This window comes from Meleagris gallopavo, chromosome 2 (assembly GCF_000146605.3).
Source record: "Meleagris gallopavo isolate NT-WF06-2002-E0010 breed Aviagen turkey brand Nicholas breeding stock chromosome 2, Turkey_5.1, whole genome shotgun sequence".
NCBI lineage: Eukaryota > Metazoa > Chordata > Aves > Galliformes > Phasianidae > Meleagris > Meleagris gallopavo.
Genome location: NC_015012.2, coordinates 11,694,070 through 11,721,713, shown reverse-complemented (window position 1 = coordinate 11,721,713; position 27,644 = coordinate 11,694,070). Strand labels below are relative to the sequence as shown.

At 38.7% G+C, this 27,644-nt stretch overlaps 1 protein-coding gene across 1 annotated transcript in view; it reads left to right on the top strand.

The window, feature by feature from the left end:
- The window catches only part of LOC100548128 (1-phosphatidylinositol 4,5-bisphosphate phosphodiesterase beta-1-like), a 383,894-nt gene that overhangs the window by 169,390 nt on the left and 186,860 nt on the right, over positions 1 to 27,644 (top strand). The window contains 1 exon segment of the mRNA XM_031552677.1: positions 22,062 to 22,271. Coding sequence (XP_031408537.1) covers positions 22,062 to 22,271 — 210 coding nt within the window.

Below are 27,644 nucleotides of genomic sequence, written 5' to 3'. Positions count from 1 at the left end.
TTGTTAATGTTTACTTATTTTGAGCCTGATGTTCATCCTCCAGGTAGGTAACATCTGTACCATTGCAAATGCGTGCCTACTTTGCACACCCAAATCCTATTGTGTGAGCACTGACCAGTACAGACCAGTGGTCACCTGCATGCAGAGTGGACACATTTTCACAAACACAAATGTTTCCTTTGCAGGAGGCTTGATAGGACTGGTGCCAAAAGTAAGAAAAAGCAGTAATACTGCACAGACAAAGGAGTTTAGCAAGAGGATTCTCATTAGTGTTTTCCAAGATTAGTTTAAAGGGAATTCCTAGTCAAATCTTAATGAGGCTTGAACAATTATGAGCTTCTCTGAAATAACTAGACCAACATCCAGAGTAACAAAATGTTTGTGTGCTGCAAACATGTACATAATTTTGTAAAAACTGTCAGTTTTAAGTAATGCTTTCTCTGATTTGTCTGTCAGTGGGAGCACAAAACCAATGAAGTGTAGAGATCAAAGGAACATAAAAGTAAAGTGCATCAGGAGAACTGATCAGGAACTACAGGAAAAAAAGTGGCTTTCTTTTTACACTTTACATTTCACCTTCTTGCTGCTACGTTTTTTTCTGCTACAAACACTCTGCTTCCTCAGCTAATACGTTAGATTCATTTTGCATGTCAAAATGGTGCAAGCTACCACAATCACTGGCACCCATTGCCTGAACATCTTATACGCAAAGTGTATCTTTTAACACCATTTGTGTCAGTGCTAATGCAGTTTTACAGTCCATTGGTACTAAGGTGAGAAAGAGTTCAAGGAGAAAATAAATAAAAGTTTCTTTCAGTTGTTACAACAGAGTATAAAATGGTGGCAGAAGTTCCTTTATTAAGAATTTCAACCAAATCCGGCCACACTGTTAACTAACTTCTTTTCTTTTGCCTGCTACTGTGACTCAATTATAAGGCATTTACAAAACTGCATGAATGTAGAAAGGAGACATGGTGCACAAATGTATTGTTTTGCTTCTTTGCCCATTACCAAGGAAGTGGCTCCATAATTACATTCAGTTTTTAAAAAATTGCTTGGAGAGGAAATGTTTTGTGGCACATTGCAAACGTATTATTTTGGTTATTAAGCTATTTTAATGTTCAATATTGAAACAGAGAATTTTATTTTGTGCTATTGTTTGTTTCTATTTAAAGGTTTCAATTTGCAATTTCATTTGTAGCAAACATGACAGCCAACAGCTAAGGCAAAATAAAGTTGACCTCAGTGAACTTGCATGCGATTGTTCCAGGGCTGATTCTGACCTACTATCACCACATCACATTTAAAGCCATTACAGCTCTGGCTTTTGGATATACAATAGGTATATTGGTATTACTTTGAATACATAATAGGGTATAAAGTACACGAGGTGCAAAATGTCAAGATTTTAGTGGCACTAACTGTATCATAAGAGCCATGATTTAATTCTACAAACAGAACCAAGTTAGCAATAGACTCATTCAGTTGCTATAGCTATGAAGCAGTAAATCACTTAATACTGAAATCATGCTTATTATAGAGTAAAAGGAGACAGCGACCACATTATTTAACACAACAGAGAATAAAGCATACTGCAGCCACAGGAAAATGGCACAGTTAACTTTGTTTGAAGGCTACACTTAGCAAGAACCAAAAAGTCACCCTTATTCTAAGTTCTGGGCTATAGTTTTGTAGCCATCTTCTAGTAACTACAACTGCAAGCTAAAAACCGTGGGTCTTTTTGTTTGATGTTGGAATACCTTCAGGACTTCCCTAATCCACTCCTTAGAGCTCTTCAAGAGAGTTGAAGCTCAGGGTGCGTAGAGTGGTATGTGATGAGCCACAGCCATCCCAGTGGGTCAGCTCTGAGTAGCATGCAGCTGCCTGCAGCATTTTGGGGTCTTCTAGGCTGATGGGACAGCCTGAAAATCCTGCCTCTCTTTGAAACTGTCAAAACAGACGTTTCAGAGAGAAATACTGAATCTGAACACAGGCACAGTAGTGTTGTGTCCAGCAGCAACATGTCCCACATCTCATCATGCTCAGGCACTGTGGCAGGGCTGAGTCACAGGGAATCAGCTGACTGGTGAAAGTCTGCACCACTCTCATAAGCACTTGCATTTGTCACTGAAGGTTTTCCATGCAAACTTCACAGGGTCCATGGCATTAGGCATGACTGCATTGTGATACCCTCCTGCTGTAGTGTCTGGAGGTATTTCTTCAAGCACAGCCTTCAAGTAGCACAGGTGATGCTTGTTTTTTTTAATTCAGATACTCCTATCCCCTCCCCTCCTCCAAAAAAAAAGTGTCATTTCCTATGATGAGCTGCAACTTAGCAGATCTCCCACGTAACACTGCTGAAATATTATCTTCTGCCAGTATGGAGTGACAGGTTGTGATAAATAGAGTGATTTCTCTGACTAACACATTCCCACTACCTAGTCAAATATTAATGAGCCCGCACACAGAAGCATGAAGTAATCTTTTGTTTTTCATTAAATACGTAGATTAAAGAACTGTTATTTTACTGTAATGAAGAAAATTATGTCATTTCAGCTTAGAGTAATTGTTAATCACATCAAATTGAAATGATCCTTGGTTTTGTTTTAAAGAGCATAGAAGAACAAGAAGTAGAGGAAAAACAGAAGTAGAAATGGAATATGAGACTATAGTGAAAGTGAGTGAAACATTCCCCTTTTTATCTAGTAATGCTAATGTTGTTTTCATTTTACATGTCAAAACTTTGAGTCAGGAGTGTCCACAATTTACTGCCTGATGGTTCCTCTGAAATCTTTGAGCAATTACAGCCCTGATTATTATCTGCTAGCTGCATAACATATGCTGCCACTGGCCATTACATTCTTTTTATACCGGGAAAGCAATTTGTGGCTTCTTCAAATCATACCCCACCCCATTGTCTGCCTGCCTGCTTTATTTATTGCTGCTTTTGCCCCACCTCAGTGCAGTGGTCAGGGGCTGTGTGTCACAGCATGATTATACAAGCTCTCTCTGTACAGCCCTTTGGATCATCAGAATATCCTCTGTTCTCTGCTCACAGTAGCTGCAGTACTCACATATCAGAGAAACAGGCACTATTAAATGTCTCTCCGAAGAGGTAAAGAAGATTGATGTGAGGGGATATTACAGGGGTATGAATTGAGAGCATCTACATGTAGAGGATGAGAAAGGGGAAGGGTGTTGAAGGTAGGAATTCTGGGCACCTCTCAAGATTAAGCTACCAAACAGATAAATTTAATATTTGTCATCTGGAACACCAGAGTATGGGATAGTGAGAGAAAAGATTAATGGAGGCATGAGAGCAGGAAAGAAAATCTGGGGGGGAGGGAAGGGGACGGGGGAGTGGGGGAAGGCGAAATCAGTAAAGTGGAATTAGTAGAGCTTAAGGGAAAAAATTAAAGGTAAGAGAGTGAGTTTTTAAGGGAGGAGGAAGGGAACAGACAACTGGGGAGAGGCAATCAGAGCTAGGTGAAAGTCCTATACAGAAGAACTAATGATTAGAACATGTTAACAGAATGTAGTAGTATTTCAAGGATGTCTGCTGTCATCTACACTCATGGCAGGAGGTCTTGAATTTTCCCTGACTAGAGAATGGCTATAAACCACAAGCCTTTGTCACTGAATCAGTGAATCCTGCTTGGTTTATATTTATATTTAATAATTCTTCTTCTACTGAAGTTTCTGGAATGCTTTGGTATGCTTTGCTTTCCTGTGAGGAGAGAGCTACCATAGCTTCTCAGACAGGATTGTGTGTGGTAACAGAACCTACTGTTCTGCAGGTACCTGGATGCAAAGGGTTCTGGTTACATGCCAAGCAGGCATTGTTTGTTTTTCAGCATCCCCTGGCTCAACTCACAGACGTGCAGGAGTAAAAGGAGCCTTCTCAAGAGCACTGCAGATCCTCCCTGCCAGGGAACATCCCTGCTTAGCTTTTCACTGTTCCATACAAAGTCTTAATAGTTGTTTTGTGATTCATAGTCCTTCTTAGTGGCAACAAAGGCTCAGCTTTTGGGACTACTCCTCCAGTCAGTGTGGTACCAATACCAGTGTTAGAGATGCAGCTTCAGTAGTGGTAAAGGAACACATTTACTGTGATTGCTCCTCTTCTCCCTGGCCAACATCAGTGTGGCAATTCCTTGTGCTTTCCCAGAGGTTATATTATCAGAATGCATAGGAACGGTTGTTTGTTTTTTAAGTACTTATGAGGTATACTTCCAAAGACATGTATGGAAGGGTAAGAAAAAAGGAACTAGCTGTGTATATTTGATCTGGGTCTTGCAAAATAGATATTAGCTTCTAAACTCTGTTGAAATGCAAATGCTAAATAAGTTTGATTAATTGATAGCATGTGGCTATAACTTCTCAGACTTCTTTTTTTTTCTGTGGATTACATGTTTCTGCCCAGGTGGACACTAACATACTCTTCATGTATCTCTCTATATATCATTATATATTTATTATTTGTTTTAATATTTTTACTATTGAGAAAAGGATACTTTCAAACACTTCAAAAAGAATGCAGTTGATTGTAAATATTGCTTAGTTCTCTCACTGTGGTAAGGTCGAAGATTAGAGCTGCTAGGTGGGGCCCTGCCTACATGAATGTTGTTTTCCTCTTGGAAAACAACAGGCAAGGTACCTGAAAGTGCATGTTTCCTGAACAAAATAGTTGTGACAAAAGAAAGTAGAGCCATAATGAATGTGTCGGCACCTTGCCAATATTCAGAAGAGTGACTTACTAGAGATGGCAACGTTAAATTGGCAATTGTTCACTAAAGAACTGGAATTTTTTGTTGTTTGTGTTTAGGTGTCATGAGAATACTGATTTCTCTTCCTCAGGAATGTTCTGACTTCCTTTCCTGAAAAGCAGAAGCACAGGGATAGATCTGATCTGCCTTGAAACAACTCAGTGGACATTTAAAAGAAGTGCTTACCTTTATTCTTGTCATACATCACTTACATAGCAAACAATATGCTGTCAACTTCATACCCCCTGCTTGGGTTAAGTCAGGATATCTTGGGAGAATGGCAGGCTATTCAATTGCTCCTGCACAGTTAGAAGCAACTCAGACCTAGGATAAGAACCTTTGGTGGCATTACATAACCCCTTAGGACACCTCATGTGATCCATCCATCACTCCACAGTTCTACTCACTCCAAAGGAAATATGAGAATGATGGAAAAATATTGTGTTTTTTTCTTCCACTCCTTTCTGCCCTATGTTCTCACTGGTACAACCACAGAGTAAGGCATTTTGAATGCTCTGAAGCAGCTGGATAGGAGGAGGTCAGGCAGCACAGAAGGGAAGAGAAAAGTCAAGCTTTTGTGCAGGCCATCAAGGAGTGTATCTCAGCTCTCTCTCCCATATGAGACACCACTGACTTCAGGCTGAACAGAAGGAATGACCTCAGAGCATATGCAGGAGAGGTATCCAATCCTTTTAAGTCGTTGTAGTAGTTGTACAGAAATCTAGAGAGATTACCTAAATTCAGAGCTTCATTCAGATGCTGTCAAAATCCACTAATAAATATTAGTCATCTGTAGCAGTAACTTTCATTTAGTTAATAGTGATTCATCTGTGTCAACAGCTGAAACTTAAAATAAATTTTTGAGAATAAGAGAATGTGGACTTAAAAGTCTGATCTGAAGATGCATTCTTTTTTTATTCCATACAAAATATCTGGTCCAGTAGGACGTTTTGACCAGGAAGGAATGGCCAATGAGAGTTCTGAAAAGTAAGGCCTAGTGTTTAGTGCTACACTTTTCTTATCCTTTGAGCTCTTTCAGATAAACTCTTCAGTGCATAGTAGAGCATTTCATTAGGCTACAGCCATGTGTAGGTGCTGTCTAGAATCAAGCTGACATCTTTTCTAGACCTGGATTTTTGTAAGTCTTATAATAGCTGTTATGTACAACTAGAGTTCTACATGGTGCAATGTCAGTCTCCGTGTTCAATTACTGTATGTCCTGTGGGAATGATATTGCATGTGGTAGCTCACATTCTGACATCTTTACGTTCACGAAGGAGGTGGTAATGCCTAAATAAAACATAGAGCTTGGAGCACATAAGGCAGATTGTTTAACCAACTGCTGATGCTGAAGGTTAGTATTACTAGAAACTATTAGTATTACTAGAAACTATTAGTATTTATACAGATTGTCTTCTGACTTTCTTCTTGAGATTATTGAATATTAGGATATTTAGAAGTACCTGTTTGGCTCTGAGTTTTGTCAGGGTGTTACATAGGTCAGTGGGATCTCCATGTAATATTACTGATCACAGAATTGTCCTTTCTGCTGAAAATTCCAAAGGTTCAGTTTTCAGAGTTCAAACTTATCTGGTTTCAGAAGTTAGTACTCCTGATGGGACTGATGACCTTGGCAGCAATTAAATCTTTCCCTGTTCTGTCAGTTTTACACCTTACACTGATGCTGTAATGCTGCTGAAGTTGAGGCATGATAGATGTACAAGTCTGTGTAATGCTAAGTTGCTTGGAAATTACAGAAGCTCCTGGGAATGATAATTCACTGTCAGTCTTTCTCTCAAAGAATCGTAATTCTGAGCAGAGGCTCACTCTCTGTGTGGCAGAATGGAATAAATTCTGCAGTAACTACTCTCTAATTCCATGTCAGTGTTAATGTCTCTTCTTGCCCTGGAATACCCTTAATTCCCATCTGTATTCAGATAGATACTTCTGGGGCTCACACTTGAAAACACCAATTGGTTGAAAATTAATTCAAATTTTTAAATTATTATTTGGATTTTTTACTTTTTAAGTGATTTTTTTAAGTCTGGGGTTAATTTCTTGTAATATCAACTGCCTCTTAATGGCTGCTACTTCCTCAGAAGTAGATTCAGTTCAGTGATATAGATATAAACCATGTTTGAGGATTTGTTACAGGCCAAGATCATCTCTATTGTCAGATGCAGAAATTGCTTTAATATGAAAAAGCAGTAAGCTTGCTCAGAGGTCTTTTATGTGTACTAGATGTCTGTATTCTCATACAAACACGAGTAAAGTAGAGAATACAAATGTAAATATGAATGCTTCCTGCATTTTGAGCATCCTGTGCCCTGCTGTGTTTCACTTCCAAAAGTTTTCTAGGTTATTAAACTTCACCACCCAGTCTCTCTAATGTGATCATCTGTTTTAGGCCCTCACCAGGACAGTGTCCATTTTCATGTCCAATTCTGTTAGTACCCAGAGGCTTTCTGCAGGTCTCTCTCTTATAATACACTGGAGACCAGAAAAAAAAGGTAATATCTTTGATAAATATCTCACCTAGAGTTTTTCTTTACTTGTCCTTCCTGAACAAATTATGTCTAGTATGAATACGTCAGTAATGTAAATTATTATAGAAAATCCCTGTTTATGCCAGTGAAGGCATTATTTTTATTTACTTAGAAATTACCAGATGCTGTCCCTTTTCCACTCATGTTTAGTAAGGATATGCAAACAAACATACACGTGTGCCATAAGAGCATTGACTCAGTATTCACCTTTGTTTTCCTCCTGTAGCCATTTAATGAGCATCTAGAAACAGTTTTTTAATAAACATGCATGCAGTAGGGACATCTTTGAGTGTCTTTTTACAGAGTTACATATTAAGTGCAGGTTACTGACAGTAGGAAATCTCACAGTGGATAGGCTGATAATCAAAGAGATTGTCTTTTTTCATGCACAAAAGTGTAAATCACTGCTGTCTGAAGATGAAGAGTTATATTATACACAGAAAGCTCCATGCTCTGCCTTTTCTTATTAAGTAAAATTAAGTACAGAATATAGGAGACAGTAGGGTGAAACAGCTTGGTAGCTGTTAATGTAGCATGCAGGGAGAGAGCAACTTGTTTGTCTGATTTTTAAGAAGTATCAATCTGAGATATGCTTTTTGATTATCTCCATCAGACATACCTTTCAACACAGACTATTTCAGCTGCTTGCTTCTAATTTCTGTGGTGGGAGACATAATTCCCATTATCTGTTTTAGTCATTGAACGTTCTCTTTGACTCTTCATTGATACTGTGGGCATAGAGAATTCAGGGAAGAACACCTGTCAATTAGTAGCTGTGTTTTAAAAATAATTCCTCTTCCCATCACTGCTGCTGCTGCTGAGGACAGCGGCTGCAGTCAGCAGCTGTGACTGATGCAGCAGTCCATGCTGTGTGCCTCTGACAGGTGCCAGCATAAACCAGCTCTAATGACACAAGTGCCAAACTGGAGTTTCAGCATATCAGTGAAGTAAAATACAAGCAGACAAGGGAACTTCTGTTCTCCTGAGATCAATTCTGCAAGACAGCAAGACTTAAAAGAGTAGTTTGAAGCCTTTCTTAAGAGCCTGGAACCATAACAGCAGGTAGAAACTAAAAATGGTGGCTCCTCCTCATGTATATACTAGATGTTCCTCTGCAACCAGCTTCCCTCTGTCTTCTAAAAAAATAACCAAACCACTTAAATCTCCCATCCACATTTACCTTACACTTGTAAATGATCCTGTGGCAGAATCTTCTTTATCAGCGGTTCTTCGGGTTATATGTGTTGCTGTCCTTCCTTTGCATTAATCACTGAAGTTCTTTTCTTTTTTGTCTGAAAACAGTCATACCATATGATGAATACACTGAAAATGCGACACTGCAAATTAAACACGTGGATAACAGCTTGTGGCTTTGGTACTCTGTGTTAACATGTGACAAGCAGAGAATAGTAAACTGAGAAAGAGTTCTCCTGTGAATTCAGTGCCCCCATTATCTCTCCTTCTTTATCCGAAGGGCTGAGGAAAACGTTTTTGTTAGCCAAGACTGCTTGGTGCTTTGGCTTAATTTTCACTGCATAATTTTAAATACAGATTGTGTCTACAGTGCTGCAATTAGTGGATAGCCTAAAGACTTATTATTTCAAACTAATTGATATGTAAGAAAGTTTAAATAACGTAAGTGATAAGAATTTTTTATGAATAACTTCTGCAACTAACTCAGAATAATCTTATAACTGTTACATATTTGCAGTTGAATTAATTTTCCCATCATCATTACTAAATCTAATGCTTGTCTGTATTTCTGTAGCTCTAAATACGTTTATATTAAATGGTGAAAAGCTGGCATTATATAAGTCATTGTTCTGAAAGGGATTTGAGTAAGTTAACAATCTCACGCTGTTCTACTTGCCTTCCACCATTTGGAATACTCCCAAAATTCAAGATAAGTCTCTGTTATCCTCAGTAAAAATGTGTACTCCACACATATTTTAAAGAGAGCTTTAACCCAAGCAGTCATTGTTTTCAGAGTATACTGTTGCTTCCTCAAATAGCTCAGTCACTTATCATGAGAGGCCTGTATTTTTCCAGCGCTCATTAAACTTATCTTGAACTAGACTGCGATCAGAATTGGCATCGCAGAACACATTGTAAAGTTATAAGACCTCTTGAGAACTTTTTAATGCCTTTGGAAGATGTCAAGTGCTGTAGTAGTAATAAAACACAGATAGAGCATTAAAAAGATAAGTACTTCTAATGGAAAAAGGGATGCTGCTTCTGCCAATTTTTCTTCTTAAATTAGGTTTTGCACGGTACAAAACTTTTACAAGATAGAAGCTACCAACAGTGATACACACAAATGAAGTTAAATAAAAAAAAAATCAGAGCTCTGAGGTGGTCATGTTATACATTTTGATGGAATCTCAGTGGAAAAAAAAGCAAAGGGCTTAGTGAAGTTCCATAGGATTCATCTCAGTTCAGGCTTGACCCTCTGGTGAACTATATACTTGGATGAACAGTACTAACTTCAGAATGAGAGAGGCCAGGGACCAAATGCACTGATGTCAATAGAAAAGCTCACTCTTCCTTGTAGGACTGTGCAGCCTCCACACACTGAGATGTGTGGAGAAGGAAGATACCAAAGGGACTGGTTCCTCTCTGTGCTGGTATTTCATCCACTTTTATTGGAGCTGCTCTTTCTTCTTGGGGGATATCGTGCTGTCCTTGGCTGGTTGTGCCTTAATCTTTCTCTCCAGATAGGACAGCATAGGCAGAAGGCACTTCGTATCCTTCTCACACTTGTAGCTTCACTTTATGCTTTAAAGAACTTCTTTTCTAATTAAACATAGTCTGTCCCTCTTCAACCCATTCTTTTAATACAGCAAGTTGTTATCAGTGTGAAGATAACCCTGTTTGGTGTTAATAAGTTGTAGTATTGCTTATTTTTCCTATCTGCTAGTTGTACCTTTCAGGGAATATATCTATTCCTTTTTCTAGCAAAAGGTCTGACCAACAAAAAAACAAAAAACAAATGTTGACAGTATCACTGACAAATCTGTTCAAGGGGACTTTAAAATGTCCGATTTCACTTCAAGGTGAAAAATATACCATAGAGCAGACGTAAGCATGCATGTTGTTTATGCATGCTTGCTCTTGTTTATGATTTGCATGTTGTCTATCAGCATAGCTCCATGAACATAATCCACCATACTTGGGAAGAGCTGACCTCTGCAGCTCTGCTGGTTGGTTGAAGCTTAATGCTGGGGCTGGTAGTCATTCATCCATACAAACCTTAAAGAAGGGCAAAACACTCTCAGAGGCTTCCCTTCTTCATGGAGCTCAGGGTGCTCAACAGAAACCCGCATCAGGTTGTATGCAGAGAGAAAAAACTGGGCAGGTCTGGATGTGACAGTAGCACCTGACTTCTCCGTGGAAGTTTGTTGTCTCTGACTGTTGAAGCAGGCTTGGATTTTAAGCAGCATCCAGGTCCTGTTTCCTAGACACATTCATGCTTTGCAGTTTCCTTCAGTTGCTAAGACAGGGTAGTTGAAGATCCCAAACCTCTGAAACCTTTCAGTGAGGAAAATGAGCCTAACTCATCTGCAGCACTTCTTGGTGACTCATATTCATTTCAGATCTCTGTTTGGGAAGTAGTTTCACTTCACGCCATTTTGTGCAGGTGTTTCTTTTGTCTGAACTGGTTAGATTTTGCCTGTGCTTAAATGTTTACCAGTACTGTAGGTCCAAAAACCATCAAAGTCAGTCACTGTCTCCTCCTAAAGATAAGTGAACTTTGTCTTTGCCCTTTAACAGGCATGAGTTCAAGTTACTCTATGCAGCAGTAGGACAGGCTTTTTGTTGTTTCTGTTGTGTTATGAGTTACCTTAGTTACCTTATATGTCATATTTTGCATTGAAGGATGCAGCTAGCCATCACCAAACCAAAGTTTTCTGCATGGTTCATTTGAACTTGATGGGTAATTAGAGAGTTGCCTCACTTTGCAATAGTCAGTGTTAATATGACCTTTGAAAAAAATGTTTCAATAAAAACAACTGAACTGAAACATTAATCCCTTGAACTTAATCATGAGGATGGCTCCATTAACCTCCCTTTGCACAGCATTCTGTAATCCAGTAATAGCAGTGCAGACAAGAAGTTTTCTTTCCTTTTAAGTTCATTGTAGTGTCAGGAAGTAAAAGCCTTCAGGCTATTTTTAATTAGGTTGAACCTTTGGGCAGTGCTGTTCTTACATGAAGCTGTAAAGTTTTAAACAGCTGTAGTTAAAGTTCCATACCAATTTTGCATCTCAAGTAAAAATAATAAAAAAAAAAGTGTTTAGTAATACAGTACGAAGCAAAGGAAGTGGGGGATATCTGGATGAAAATCTGATGAGGGTAGAGAGATGTGAAGGTAACAGTAATACATGGACACAGTGTAGCCATCACTAACATCAGACTTTGTATTTTTAGTTGCAATGGTACATCCAGGTTTAATGTTCATTATATAACAAACATGGGTCAAGTCCAACTTGTCACTGCTATACTTAGTCTCAGAACTTTCCCTACACTTCCCTCCTGGAAGTACAAAGGCCAAAACACTGAACTGTTATTTCTGGAAGAAGAAAAGTGAAGGACAGTAGCTCTGGCTTCGGTGTTAAACTCCTGCTAGGCGCATACTTAAGCCAAAGTTTACTAACAAAAAACCTGACAATATTACATAATTCATTCTGAGATGATTAAAAACATGGACTGCAGTTGAAAAAAGCTCAGTAAACTATAGATCATCTGGCCCAAACTGATCGTTTTGACAACCTGTGAAAAAAAAATGAATAAAAATAAAAGGTCTCCTAACCCCATCTGTGAAGCAGAGCAGAAGTCAAAATAGAACTCGGCAGTGGGATAAAAATATGCTTCTGTACTTGGTTTTGTTACTTTTCCAAAGTGCTTTTCCAAGACATGGAGAGCTGAGCTATCTCTCTTGGTGAGGCTGCTGTTTGAGCACTTAAGAAAGGTCATGAAGATGTTTTAATCAAATTAGAAATATTGAGATTTATTATTTGCTGATCAACACCTGCCTCAAGTTTTTAAGCTTCCAATTCTAGCACAATAGTTTAAAAGTTTAAAAAATTCAGGGCATCTGAATGATTTGGATGCCTACCCAAATTTTATTCATCCAAATTAATTTTCAAAATCAGCTAATGCAAATTGATTATTTAAAAATATTTTCCACGCAGATTAAGACGTGGGTAAGTAGGGAGGAATATGTTTAACATTCAGTCATTCATCCACTTAACCTCTGCTTTTCTTCTGGGAAAAGGAATGTACACTCTTAAACTTCTGGAAAAACAAAGTAAGGTGCAGGTGATTTTCTTTTAAAAAGTGTTTCCCACGTCAAAGGAAGTTTTCCTTTTATTGATATGCTTGGAGGAAGAACAGGCTGCTTTGCTGAAACAACGGATATAAATTACTTCCTCAAAATAAAATCTTAGCTTGTAATGCTACAGTTCTTTCTTGCCTTGATGCAGCCTTATTTGAAGATGAAAGACAGTGATCAGAGGTAGAGTTAATGATCAGAAACATACCAAGACTTATTCGACAGTTTGACAGTTGTCCTGCTGCCTAATTCCAAAGCAAGTGGGAGGACATTGGTGGAATTGAGACATTGTGATAAATTGTATAAATATTTTCCAGTGTCTACCTAATATAACCATCATATGCACATTTGACTGTGTATATTTGTGTGTGTCTGATACCTCAGTATTAGATTCTAAATAGATTTTTTTTTCATTAGAGTACGTTAGAAAATAACAAGTCAGTTGCTAAATTGGCTCATCATTTGGGGAGATGTACATCTCTGATAGTGAAGAGGAAGCCAGATTCATGTTGAAAGTGAGTGAGTTAGGAAACATTTTGGAATAGCTTTTGTTGTTACAAAGGATTACAGAGCTGCAACTACTTGAAAAGATTTTCAAAGAAACTCTTTGATCTTTATTCAGATAGTGCTTGCTTTCTAGTTTAAAAATGTTCATTTTAACAGGATATTAACAGAAGGACGACTGCTTAGTAATTTTCTAAGCAGACTTTTCAATGAGCTTCCATCCTGTAGAGACTTTCTGATATGATCAGCCATAGTCAGCACAAGATAAACTTCAAAGTGCGGTGTAAGGCTTGATCAGTGAGATTATTTTTTAAGCTAATGATGGCTTACTTCTAAAAACCCATGCAATTCCCTGGCAATAATCAATAACTTCAAAATTATACCAAGCATGTACCTTAAGAAACACACCTTAGTATGTGTTCAGAACTCAAAACAGGCTTGAGAATTTAGACAGAGCAGGAGAGCAGAGCAGGCTATCTCACTAAAAGGAGATGCCGGACTTAATCATAGGATAATTCTCTTCTTTTTCCATTGAGTAGCACAAGGATGCCACTAGAGAGAGACAGAGAAATAGGTTATTTGTTTCCTTTTCATTTCATTGTTGTATTTGAGAAGAAATCACTCTGTTCAGAGGGAATTTTCTGCAATACCGGTGGAACTGTTGTGGATGTTCTGCCAATAGTCAGACACGGGCTACACTGTAATTATCAATTAGCAAGATGAATGTCAGAGATTGAAAAATACTTTGTTAAACTGTATTTAAGAGTTCAGTTCAGTATTCAGACTTCAGTTTAATCTAGGATCCAAAAACTGTGGAGTCGATTTCACCACGGTTTTTTCAGATCCGTACTTATCAGCTCCAGAGCCCTTGCACAAGAGGCCTCAAGCACCTTTCTTGTCTCTCTTCTCTTTCAAAAATAGCCACAACCTCACACTCTGTGGGACAGCACCACTTTTAGGCAAAACACATTATGTAAGTGGCCCTGCGGATTCCAGGGCCCCCTGGAGACACTCAGCTCAGCTGCTCTGGTGCTGCACAGCTCTGAGAGCCTCATGTCCTCTGGCCCACCCGGGATTTGAAGTATTTCTGGACTATATTGTTGCTGTTATAACCTCCAGATGTCATTTAAAAGGACTTTCTGAGGGATTGTTATGGCCTCTTCAGCTAAGAGTTGCAGTACTGCAGTACTACTAAGGACATGCTGTTGGGCCTCTACTGCCTGTTTAAGCCCTGGAGGCATTATGGAAATGAAAATATCATGATCCGTAGAAGGTAGTAGATGCACTTGTTTATTTTGAAGATAGTATCCAAAATATGAGTAGCACTTCTTATAAATGGACCAGTAAAGAAGCTCCATTTGAGCTATGTCATTGGAGTTATTTATCCTGGATCCACCCCAATAAACAAAGGGCAGTATCTGTTGATAGATGAGACTTCAGTGGAATTTCTCTGGATTTATTGCATTGAATCAGAGCAGATTCTCTTCTGCTCACAATGAAGCTAGCTTTCTCTTGTAATAATGAAAAAGAGCAGAATCTAGTCCTAAAATATTATACATATTTGTGAAGAGGGGATTGTTACCATTAGTATCAACTCAAATTACCTTTATTCACTACCTCATGATATTCATAAGTCTCACATTTATACAGTCATCAAAAAAACCTGATGGCTTAAGAAGGCATTTTATCCTCAAAAGAAACCAATTACACAAAATACTCATCAGAAAGAAAAATGATTCCAAATGTACAACTTAACAAGATACAGAGTAGGTCTTTGCATGAGAATAAATTGCTCCACTACTAAGAAATAGGAAACAAAATTACTGTGAAGAAAATCCTTCCACAGAAATCAGAAGAAGCTCTCTCTTCAAAGAATATTCAAGAGATCTGAAATTAATAACAACAATACAACCATCAGTAGGAAACATCACCAGTTTCTGCTTTTGCTGTAAGGAATTTCTCCAGCTCAAAAATCTTCAGCAGAGGTAGTACACACATCTGTGCATGTAGTACATACATGATCTGAGCACCACTGATATACATCTCATCACTCTAATGTTTATTTTTTAATTAGCTCTTAGAATAGATGTTGCTTTATTATGCAGAAAGAAGATAAAAGTTTCATTATGAGAGTGTTCAAATCTGGAAGCCCTGGTCCCAAGTTTCTTCCCAGTCCCTTTGGTTTAATTGAAGTTGCAGTTAATAAAGGTGGAGACACATTGATGAAGGCCCTAAGGTTACAATCTAATGCCTTGAGACAGCAGATGTTAAAGGACTCTTTTATATGGGGACTTGTACGTTGGGGAAAGCATAGCAAATCACCTGTGCTTTGATAGGAAGAGACACAGGGCTGAAACTTGGAAGACAGCAGTTAGGGGATGTCAAACAGGGAACATATGAATAAGGGAAAATAACACAGTACACCGTTTCTAGGCTCCTTAGGTTGTAAAGTGCTTCTGGTGCTATGCTGATTTTTTCATTCCTGTTGTGGGGTAATTTCTGGAGTTTCTGGATCATGTAACCTGTTGACATGGGAAGCCAGGGGTGGCAGTAATGGATCACTCAAAAATAAAACTATGAACAACTGCCCACGAACTCAGGAGGAGTACTGAGATCTTAACAGTGTGGGAGGATTAGCTTGTTGCGTTAGACCTTGTGTGAGGAACTAGGGGAACTTTATCTGAGAGAGAAAGAGTTTGTGGTGCAGCTAACAGAAAGTCCCGGAGATGATGTCACTCATGTCTATCGTGGTCTGAAAAGTAACTGTTATTTGTAAAGGCAGTGATGGGTGTGCACTGAAACAGAGATGTTCTTGACTGAGGACAGGAATCATTAATAGAAGATTTCCACTCCGTGTAAAGATGACACAGGCTATCATTTACCTAGTGCAACATGTTTCCTGTGCCGTCTCTGTTACTGATTGCTCTTAGGCTTTCTTTAATGATACAGTGCATCAGCATCTTTTGAGATAAGACTTAGGCTACCAGTGCAGCTTTGTTTCACATTTAGCTATGTTGTCCTTGAATTAAGCCCAAACGTTAATCCAGTGGCATGTTCTTTTATGCACTTGTCTATAGCCCCTGGTAGAGAAAGAAAATACTTCAACTCTTGCTCTTTAATGAGCTCTGCACATGTAGTGATGTTAACTCTGCTTTCCCAGTCCTGGATTTAGTTGTTCACAGCTTCCCAACAAACTGCATTTCCCAACTACTTTCTTTGGGCCATTCTTTTACATGGCAGAGGCAGGTAAATTGCTTTTAGGTATTGTCCCAGGGCTCCTCAAACCTATCAGCCTCATCTCAAGTCAACATCTCCTGCAGCCCCTCTGGCATGCTGAGTGCCATGGAGAGACCGAGTCTGAGGTGGCTCCAGGACAGCTGAGCAGTGCTTACTCCTTTGCCTTCCCAGCAGAAATCTGCTTAGTGGAAGAAATAACATAGCCCTTAATAAGAAACTCCTCCTGTTTCCAATTAAACAAAAATTGCTGCCTATAAATCACTTGATTCCTGAGCTCTGTTCCTCAATTTTACTCTCCCTGTTACTGACAATTCTTGCTACTCTATGTCTTTTAATGCTGTATCCCTGCAGAATGGCTTTCTAATTAAGTAAGCTTTGAAAATGAAAAGCAGCAGAACAGCAGCTTGCTTGTTCTCTGTACCCTTAATCCGGGTGTCCTGTATGTGCTATTTTGGAAGCTAAATTGAGGTCGCTGACATTATGCATATTTGTTGTCTGATGCAGTCTTAAAAGCCCCAAATCCTCTATTCAAAATTATCTTTAGGCATATGGGTCAAACATTTGCAGGAATCAAAACAGCATTTGGAGCTTTAGCAGATTTAGAGAAGCGGGGGAGGAGTGAGAAAGGGGCTGCAATCTCAGGGCAGCGTATCTGTTGCAATATGCTTTCACTGACCAGTGAAGACATCATTGTCTCTGAAGTCAACAAAATAAACAGTCCCAATGATATGTGAAGAGGAAAACGGGAGCTTTGCTAAGCAAAAATGTCCTGTAGAGGTTGCAGTCACCCTTTTGTTCTGAATCGTGCAGTGACTGGTTATTACATCTTGTCAAAATGCATTCTACTGAAATTGCGTGGAAGAAATTAATGCAGTTGAGCTTATATCATCAATAAAACAAAAGAACAAGTTGTATTTCTGTGGAATTAAATATAACACTTTGTGTTGGTAGCGCCACAGTAATGGATACAAAGTAGTATCAAAGTGCAACTGGCGAATAAATATAATAATCATGTACCAAAATAGTCATTAGTTTGACATTTTTTATATTCTCTACCTTAAGGAATAATAACACAATTTACAAAATTTTCTCATTTGGAATCAAAGCTTGTGAAAATCTTTTCAAAAACTTGAGAATGAAGGGTTTCGTTTGGAAATGTGAGAGATTGTTGGAAATACCAAACTGTTCAGTTTTACCTGGAGTGCATTTTGCCTGAAGAATTGAGCCAAGACGTTCCAATTATTTTTCATTCATAATTCACTGCATTACTCACAGCAAGAAAGAGTACGATCAAGGAAACAAAATGTTTATGAATAATGCAAAATAAGGCAGATTTAAAAAGAAGGGATAAAAGAAACACAAAACTTAAAGAAGTGGCATAAGCAGAAAAATTGCAAGAAGTATGGAAAATCGGAGACTAAGAAAAGTTTGTTTTGGTTATATTAAATATTTTTAGTTGGAAAAGCTTCATCAAAACAAATACATTGTTAATGAATGTTTTTGATTTGACAGAATTTCATCAAAATTCCAACCCATTTCCCATTAAAATGTTTGACAAGTTGTATTTTAGATATATATTTCTCAAATACTTTTTGCTTGAAGATTTATTCTTCAGATGCTTCTCAAGTAGGGGTGCTTTGGTCATTTCGAATTGAAAATATATTTCTTAAAAAGTGTGAGCTGGAATGAAACCCAGTCCCTCTGTGGAGGTGGTTTGGTTTTGCATCAGAAATCTGCCTCAGGAATGAGATTTTATATGTGGGATGATACTGTCTGGTCACCCTGCTGTCTAGACCAAGGATGCAGTCCACCAAGCTGTGGAAGCTTCTCTTCTCCCTCTTGTGACAGAAGAGAAGGAAAAATAGTCTGGAAAACACTTTAATTACCAACTTCCGAAATGCACCTTAAAAAGGTGCAATGGGATGGAGCAGCAATCAGTGTTCACATTAACAGCTTCAAAGGTGTTGCTTTGGCAGGAGGGGAGAGGGGTTGGACATGGTGTCCCCTACAATTTCCCTGGGCAGCCAAGGTGGAGGAGAGGAGGTCAGATGGCAGCGGAGTTGTGTGTCAGCCAGCTGTGTGCCTGTCTCTTGTCTCGAGCAATTGACATAGGCTTGGGGGGAAATGTAGCAGACTTCTACAAGACCTTAACAACTGCACCAGCCCACAGGTGCATTCCCAAATTTGCTAAGTGTGATTTTTGTGCAGTTGCTCCAATTACAACTGGATTGGGAACTCATTTGTTCTCTGTGACCACAGACATACTCATTGGAGGTAATTAAGGTCATGTTCTAACGCACTGGCTATACTTACTACACACAGTAAGGCCTTTGCTCCTGATACCTGCAATTCTAAATCCAGTTGCCTGAAACCAAAAATATTTGTGTTTGTGCACATATCTGCTTCCCAGGGTGAGCTACTACAGAGCTTTCCTCCACATCTGAAACTTCTGTGTAGCTCATTGCTAGACTCTTATACTTCAACATCCTAATGTGTTTGCTTTCCCACAGATATCTCAAAAACAATTTTGAAATTAAAAACAAAACAAAATAATTTTCAGCAGCAGAAGGATAAGATGTATTTCAGTTAGCAAAAACAGAAGAGTTCAGTATTCTAAGCTTGAAGTTAATGACAAGATAATATGAAATACTCTAAATGTGGAATAATTACCGATTAAGGGGTTTAACATATTTATTTTATTTTCTAATTTTCTAAGATTTTTTTTTAAGCAAAATGCTCAGTGTGAACTTCATCACTCCTACTAACTTGTGTTGGCATGTGATCGCTTTTTTCTTGTTGGTTGTAGAAATTGGTAGAAAATGTTCACTAGATCAGATTGTGAGTCTGGAGGGGATTGTTGAGGATAGTCTGAAACCAGAGTTTCTGCTTCTGTAATCCTTTATTGATTAAAGATCATTATTTTAATGCTGTTATTTTGGTAGGGTTAGTAATAATAGCTGGGTCTAATGGCTATTAATAGTTTTAATAATACTATTGTTTTCCTTTCCTGAATGCATTTTCCTTACTTTAAGCAGAACAGCCATATTCATTTTCACCTCCACCTTCCAAGGAAGTGTTGCCAAGGCCTTTCTCTGAATGATGACCCTTTTTGGAAAGCGGTTGTAGCCAGGGATGCTGAAGAGCCCTTTGAAATGAAAGGGAATGTGAGCCAATCAGCTGGGCAGCTGGCTGGCCTCCAGGAGCTCTGCTCACTAAAGCACAGGCTTAGTCATGTAAAGCCTCACACATTTTCCAACCTCTTGGCTAGCTGCTGCTTTGCTGCAGTTGAGATTCAAAAGCTACAGATGCTATTAGTCTGGGGCACAAGAGTGCTTGAGCCTGTTACTCACCTGTGCTGCCCAGTGCCTGCCTGAAGTCAAAGGGGAGCCTCAGGCACAGGTAGCCTGAGGAAGCCCTTGTGTGCTACAGATAACAGAGGCAGGACAATTATAAAGCCTCAAATAGCTGCTGTGAGCAATAGTTTGTAGAATTGCAAACCGTGCCAGTTACATGAAAAACAACTTGGTGTCATAGTGGTTCACAGCCTGTTTCAGGCTTGTTATGTGCATGTATAGTTTGATAGATGGCCATACTAACAGTGGAGGACCAAATGCAGTCGAGGATGGTGTACCTCATGAGCTTTGATCCATACCTAAGCTTTATCTCTCTGCTTTCATCTGTAATTTGGGGGTAATAAAACCAATACATGGCCATTGGTAGGGTAAGCATATAGAATCATTTGAGTTGGAAGGGACACTTAAAGGTAACCTAGTCCAGTGCCCTGCAGTGAACTGGGACACCTACCGTTCAGTCAGGTTGCTTAGAGCCCTGTCCAGCCTGAGCTTGGATGTCCCCTGGGATGAGGCATCTCTGGGCAACTTGTTCCAGTGTTTTTTCCTGCCAACTATGCTATACCATGTTTCCTGTCTCTCAGATAATATATTATCACAATGGAGACAAAAGAAGTATACCTTCAGAATGTCTAGATATACAGTAAGAAAACAAATGAGAATTCAATAAGATACAAATACCACATGAAAGAAGGGTGCTATGGTACTTGATTGTATATGAGTTTATACAAATGTGTATTTTAGCAACATGGTGTATTTAATGCAACCATTTATGCCTTGGGCTTGTTGGTGTTTGTCTGCAGTGTGACACCAAGGGGGAAATGGAGGCAGGAAGAGCAGGAAGATTGCCAGAAACTAGGCAAGAAATGAGCCTTAGAAAAACTGACAAGAAAAGGCTATGTCTTAAATCTTCAGGAAAAAAAGTTGCAAAATGTGTCTAATGTAGAACTAGACCAGGTGAGCTAAGGACGTTGATTTGCACAATAGGAGAAAGAAGAGGCCTTACAGAAAAAAAGTCAGAAATGCAGGATGAAAACCAGGACAGAAGCACAGGGAGTGGGAATGGAATGGCTCAGAGGGAGGTGTAGTGGTAAAGTCATGTGCTGTGGACAGGACAAGGATGATAAGAGTAGAGTAGGTCCTAAAGTTTGAGTGAAAATGTGTATTACCTGTGAGAGCTGTCACAGTCAGGTGAAAGAAACTCAAAACTAGATTGCCTAGATTTAAGCATAGAACTGACGGATCAGAACTCATAGTATCTTCATATCTTCCTGAAAAAATACAGCTCAGAATACAATTGAACTAAGAAACTATTGCAAAACTGCTGCAGCTACAGTTAGCAGAATCTGACTCCCTCTTTTTAAGAAGGTAGGTGGATGAATGGATGGATGACAGACAAATGGATGGATGGACGGACAGATGGTCAGAGCGCTCGCAGGATTTGGCTTTGGAACTCACCCTGTTTGCTTCCTCCATGCTCAGATTGGTCATTATAAAAAAATTGGCTTTGTCTTCAGTTGAAACTTCCATACATATTAATGTTTTCTAAAGAATGGATCACACAGATCCTTATATGGGCACTAAAAACAAAGGCTATTTGAGTAAATACTGGGAAAGGGCCCACAGCTTCCTGAAGACTGATAGCCAGATTTCTTTCTGCATGCCTGTTGCATCCTGTTGATGATATAACACTTTTTCCCCAGTTATGTCCAAAACACATACTGCATTAATCAGATAATGTAACTTTCCATGATCTAACCCTAAAAAATGTAATTTAATGATTTCGCCCTTCTCCCCCCCCGACTCTTTTTGACAACTGAGTTTTTCCTTATGTTTTCTCCAATCATTTTCAAACTCATGCCAAGAAATTTGGCACAAGTTATTATATTGTTCTCTGAGCAATATTTGTGGTGTGATTAATATGTGACTTGCTACCTGAAGCTTAATTAAAGCCTTAATCTTTCAAAGGTGTATCCACAATCCTTACTGCTCTTGAATAAGGAATCCTGTGAAGGCCAGTAGGACTGTGGACACGAATACAGATAAACCACAACTATCTTAAGGATCTGAGTAGCCCAACACGGTACCCAAAACCAGCCTTATGCACAAGGGACCGCGTTCTCCTTCAGCTTTGCAATGACTGCATGGTAATTAATGGGCATATCATATGTGTGGTGCTAATGAAAAAGAAAGAAGTATATTTTTGAATCAGGCAAAAGTGAGTTACTAACTTCCCTCCTCACCTCTCATGTGGTACTTTCCCCACACTGTATCTAACGCTAGTCATATTAGATATAAATGAAGACAACTTCTTTGTTTTGTTGTAGTTGCAGGTGGAACTTGATCAGGAATATCAAGACAAATTCAAAAGACTGCCTTTGGAAATTCTGGAGTTTGTACAGGAAGCCATGAAAGGGAAAATTAGTGAAGATGGAGACCACAGTTCTGCCCCCTCTTCTCTGGCATCTGACAGTGGGAAATCAAATCATAAACCTCTGCAAAGTGAAGAGGAATTGGAAGAAGATAATTCAGAAAAAGTGTTTGATACTACTTTTTAACTGCCCAAGCACTAATTGGTGCGCCAGGGCACACCACTCCCCAACTACTTGGCTCTGCTTTCCTGATGTGGGCTGCAACTGAAGCACTTCAGAAGGCAGGAGGAATCTGTATTCAAGTGCACATTTCCCAAAAGGAACGTTTTAAAAGAATTGTGCAAAGGTCTTCATTCCCATTCTTCAGCTTATTATTATGCTAAAGCGTAGTGCAGTTGTAATGGGAAAATTAATATGTTCACCATCCTCTCTCTCTCTTTGTTTTTTTTGGTCAGTTTTCAGTGTAATTTTCTGACCATGTTCACTGCTAAGAATGTTTAATGAAGACCAGAATATTGAAAAGAGACAAATGTATGCAGATTTCCTTTTGAAGTGCCAGTGCAAAGTGCTCTAAACTAATACAGATCCTAGAGAATATTATAACAGTACTTAATTATATTTGTTTCCTACTTTATAACTGCACCTTGACAACTGTACCATCATTTTACATTTGCACTGAAACATTTAATCCTTTTTAGCTTTGCAAGCACTGGTGGCTTGCTGTCTTAATATTATGTTTATCACGGGGACAGAAATATAATTGCTGCTGAAAACTCTTGGAACTGTGGAGAAGAGAGAGAAAGAGAAGAAATTTGCCTGGAGATTGTTGGTGTTTGTGTACGTCCGTGTTTGTTACACCATGTGAGTGCATATATGTTGGTATATATATATATGTGCACACACATCTGTCTGTATGCACACGTGGCATGTTTATATTTAAAGTCAATGTGGTCTCTTGGTGAAATGAAAAGTTTCAGGGATACGTGTATAGAGAATCTTTATGAAAGCTAACATCTGGGTTGTACTGATATAAAATAGTCATTAAATCATAAAGTTCTTTTTGTGGTGTTAGTGTTGTAAATCAAAGTAGTTTTAGAATATAAATTTGATATATATTTTGCAGACTTAAAAGTATTGATTTTAAGTATCATATTTTAAGCTTACTGAATTTGATAGGATTATAAAATGTTTAGGACTACAGTATTTGAAGTTGAGCAGAATCTTCCATTATTTTTAGGACCGAGGTTCGGTTTTACTAAGGTCTGGAATTTAAAAGGCAAAATATAAAAGCTGATCATTGATATTTAAAAATATATATTAATCCACTTAACTGACTAAGAAGAATCAAAGTTTATGTACTGTATGATATGCATGAGAGAAGTAACAGCACATTTTCAGAAATTTATATCAAATGACAAAGAGACTTCATGAAAGTCAGGATATATGAAAAGGTAAAGAAATGCTATTCTCTGGCATCCCATATTAACAGAAATAGGAATTATGAAACATTACAGATTGATTCTTGTTTGTGCCTGAGCCATTGCGTGATGCTAAAGGCTCTTCCCTTGGATGTGTAGTGAAAAGGCGTGCAGATTTGCAGAGAGGCTTGATCCTGCAAACTCACATCCACAACTGACACTGCATACCGCTGAGCTCAGTGGAACTTCTTAGGTGAATAATGTTCATATACGTGTTTGCAAGATCGGGGCCTTACTTTGTATTCAGCAGTGGAGAAAGAAATCAATTGCATAGGGAGGCATTTTAATACATCATAACAAGAAAGTTACTTTTCTTCCTTTCCCTCAGGATTTTAGTACTTTAAAGTAACATTTTATTTGAATTTAAGCAATAAGATTCAAATTGAGATTAAGATTTCAGTTAAGGAATTGTGTATATATTTAAGTTCAAATTATGGAAGACAAACAGTATTTTCATGTTTCTTTTTTAAACTTAGAGTGAAAAGAATTGCATAGTTTGGAGATTGTATTTTGGATTAAAACCGTCTTGATTTACGATGATGAAAGTAGTGAGCATAAAACTCAAAAATCTGACTTCCACCTTAATACTAGGAAAGGGGAATCCTCTGTAAATCTTTATTTTGCACTTTGAAATCAATATTAATCATCTATGGAAAATGAAGAGTCAAGATGTAATGCTGCATTTTATAAAGTGAAAATGACATTGTTTAAATTATTAAAAGAATAAACTGATAGCAGTGTTGACAATAAAACTGAAGACTGTCGCATTACAGAACTCATTGTACAGTGCAGGCTTATAGGTAAAATCTTAGCTCCTTTGAATTTCAGTGGTACACTCCCATGGACTTCAGCGGAGCCAGGGTCTCACCACAGTCCTTGAAGAAACTTGGGCAAATACCAATTAATCTTTTATTTATATTTAAAAATACAACAAAACTATTCTGGTTGGGTTAAGTATACTATCGACTGTAGTCATTTTACAGTACGTTTGTATTTGACCATTTACTGTACTCACATTTTTTTATATCTGTACAGTGCCACTTTCTGCAGGTGTAAGGTAGTGTGTAATACTGTACATCTTGCATTGTTCAAACTATTTCAGTGAAACAGATATCATTTAATATTGATATTACTTGAACTAGAGTAAGATAATGAAAAAGGGTCTTTATGATGTGCAAGTCTTGTGCCTTTTATGTATTTGCCTTGTTCCGTGTTGAATGTGTGGAAATGCTGTATTGTGGATTTTCTGCTGTATAGAATAGAGCCGTCTATATTAAACTAGGTTGTGCACTTCAGATATCTTTACACTACTGAAAATAGCTTGTTTTTGGCAGTATAAACAGAATTTTAAAAATTCTAATGACAGCCAGACATTTTAGATTTAACATGTTCATAATTATGTTAATTAATGCTCATGTATTAGCTAAACATTCACTGAAAGATAACTAAAGGGACATCATTGCTTGCCTTTCTTTGAAATCAGTGTTGCTCTTGTACATTGTATTAATAGTGTCTGTAATTGATTAGTCCTTGATGATTTGCTTTCAAAGTAGGATAAAATATTTCAGTTAAAATGTATATATTTTTTTGGTTCTTCAATCTATGATTGTTTCAGAGGCATAATTCACATTTTTGTAAAAATTCTATGCAATTTTGTGGCATGATGTTTCTTCCACTTGTAATTTTATGTGCTTACATTACAGATCCAAAGGACAAATAAAAATTTCTTAACACAAGGTGGTTGTTTTCTCTGTTCATTGACTCACAAGTGGCAGCTGACTCCAGAAACCTTCCTGACCTCAAAGACCTTATGCCGAGCCCTTTGCTCCCAAGAAGAGCAGTGGCGCAAGGCGACAATGAATTCCCCCCATAGACTCTTCTGGTCACAAAAATAAGAACACGAAACTGTACGTAAGGCTCTCCTCTGCCCCTCGCGGGGAAAATCTGCATTTGCTGCTGTCCTGAAAAAAACAAGGAAAACAGGAAACAGGAAAAACGCATGGCAGCTCATGAACTGGTAAGAATATCTAATGGTTTACACAACAAGCCGTTATAGAAGAACAGTTGCATGATTTTTCAGTCATACCTGTAAAATACCTCAACATTTTAGAGCTGCCTTACTTCTTTTCACTTCCCCAGATGTTCTGCTAATTATCTATGCAATTATATATGTGCTGTGAATTGTACCTGTGCAGAGGCCTTCCACTGAGAGCACTGGAAAATGAATCTGTTCCTTTGGCTTTTGACTTTCCCCATTTAATTTACAATGTAAAAGATTATCTCTGGGAGAAGAGATAAGCAGGTATATTAATCCAGTGTACTAAGGGATATACCTATTAAAATAAATAGTCCCCAAGGCAGTGAGACTCGAATTACATACTAGAAAAGATTTGGGGAAATGGGGTTTGAAGAGAGGAATGGACATGGCACAGTATAAAAGCAGAAAGGAAGAAAGGAATAGAGATAAATGTTGAGACCAGGAATTTGACAGAGAGACCAAGAATAGGAAAGAAATGGAAGGAGAAGACAGCAAAAGAAAAGGAAAATGGATTTATTTCCTTCTGAAAGAAGGAATAGTGGAGTGTGAAACCATCAAGAGCAGGGTTTGCCAAGACTCTATCATGACAGGAGGCAAGAGAGAGGTAAGAGTGGAGGTGGATGGGAACTCAGTGCAGATGAACAAGACTGAGAAGCAGCATGGCGGAGAGACTTACAGGAGCATGTGGGTGAGACCCCAAGAGGAGGGCAGACAGCGACAGTGAGCACAGTGAGAGAAGATGGAAGGCTACGAGAAGGATTGTGAAATAACCCCTGGCTCCTGGGAGGGGTTGGCAAGACAGGATTCTTACAGTCAGCCGAGCAGACATCCCCATAATTAGTTGTACTTCGGCAGCAGGAGACATATTTGGTTACTGAGGAAGAAGGGCAACAGCATGGAAGAGCTATTTGGAAGCCACCCAAGGGACAGCAGTGTCACAGAGGCCAGGCAGCAGGGGCAGACCTGTGTACTTTTGTGCAGCTGTGGACTCCAGGCAAAACAAGACTGGTGGGTCACTAAAGATTCAAGTGGGTTCTACAAGTGGTCCTGACGGTGCCAGAAGAAAACCAGTCCCACCACAGCAGCAAAAAATCTGTTACTATCAGCTAGGGAAGGTGACTCAAGACTTGACTTTGCCTTCAAAGTGAATGCTTTAATGACTAACTCCAGTGCCTGGTTCCAGGCTGAGTTTTGGATCCTCAGCTCCAAGAGCCTTAAATTGCTTCTTTCACAGTTATGTTGCTTCCAGGCAAGGGCTGGAGGGTGCCCAAAAGTAACTGAAATATTGGGGTGAAGGTACATCAGGGATTGTTGCTGAGCAGTATGGGGAGTTCAGAGCAAATGAACAGGGTTAAGGACTGTACAACCAGGCCTCCTAAAACATGGGCATGCTCTCACACCCCCAGGAAGTCATTTCAGGGTAAGCAACTGCACCTCTGAAAGTACTGAATGGGGATTTAAAGGCACAAAGGCTATTATACCCTCAGACTTCAGGAGAGTTCTGAACATGAGAGCTGCAAAAATCAAAGCCTTGCTGGAAGCATCCAAGCTGCTGAAGCCAAGATTCAGTTGCAAACCTCAGGTCAGCATTTCTTATTGAGCGATTAGCTTCAGTGTCTGCATGTGGCTTGTTTGGGTTTCCATTCAAACACCTTTCTAAGAAGTGTGTCTCTCATGATCTTAACTCTAAATCTGATCTTCACACCTGACATCAGATACAAAAGAACCAGACAGAGTGTTAATTTGAAAACAGACAAATCCTTTCCCCCATTTAGCACTAATCATTCATAGTCAACATCCAAATGCCAGACCACTTCTTTTCTGTGACCCTACTATTTCCCACAGAGTTGAAATGCAGACCTCCCTGCCCAGTTCTTCGCAGAAGCAGAACATCCCTAAATATGCACAACAAGATTTACTTAGACATCATTAAGGCTAGTTTTGCCTCAGACATGATCCTGGCCTTGCTTTTCTCATCTTCAAGAGCTCAGTAAGAGAATGATACTGTCCTATACAAAAAAA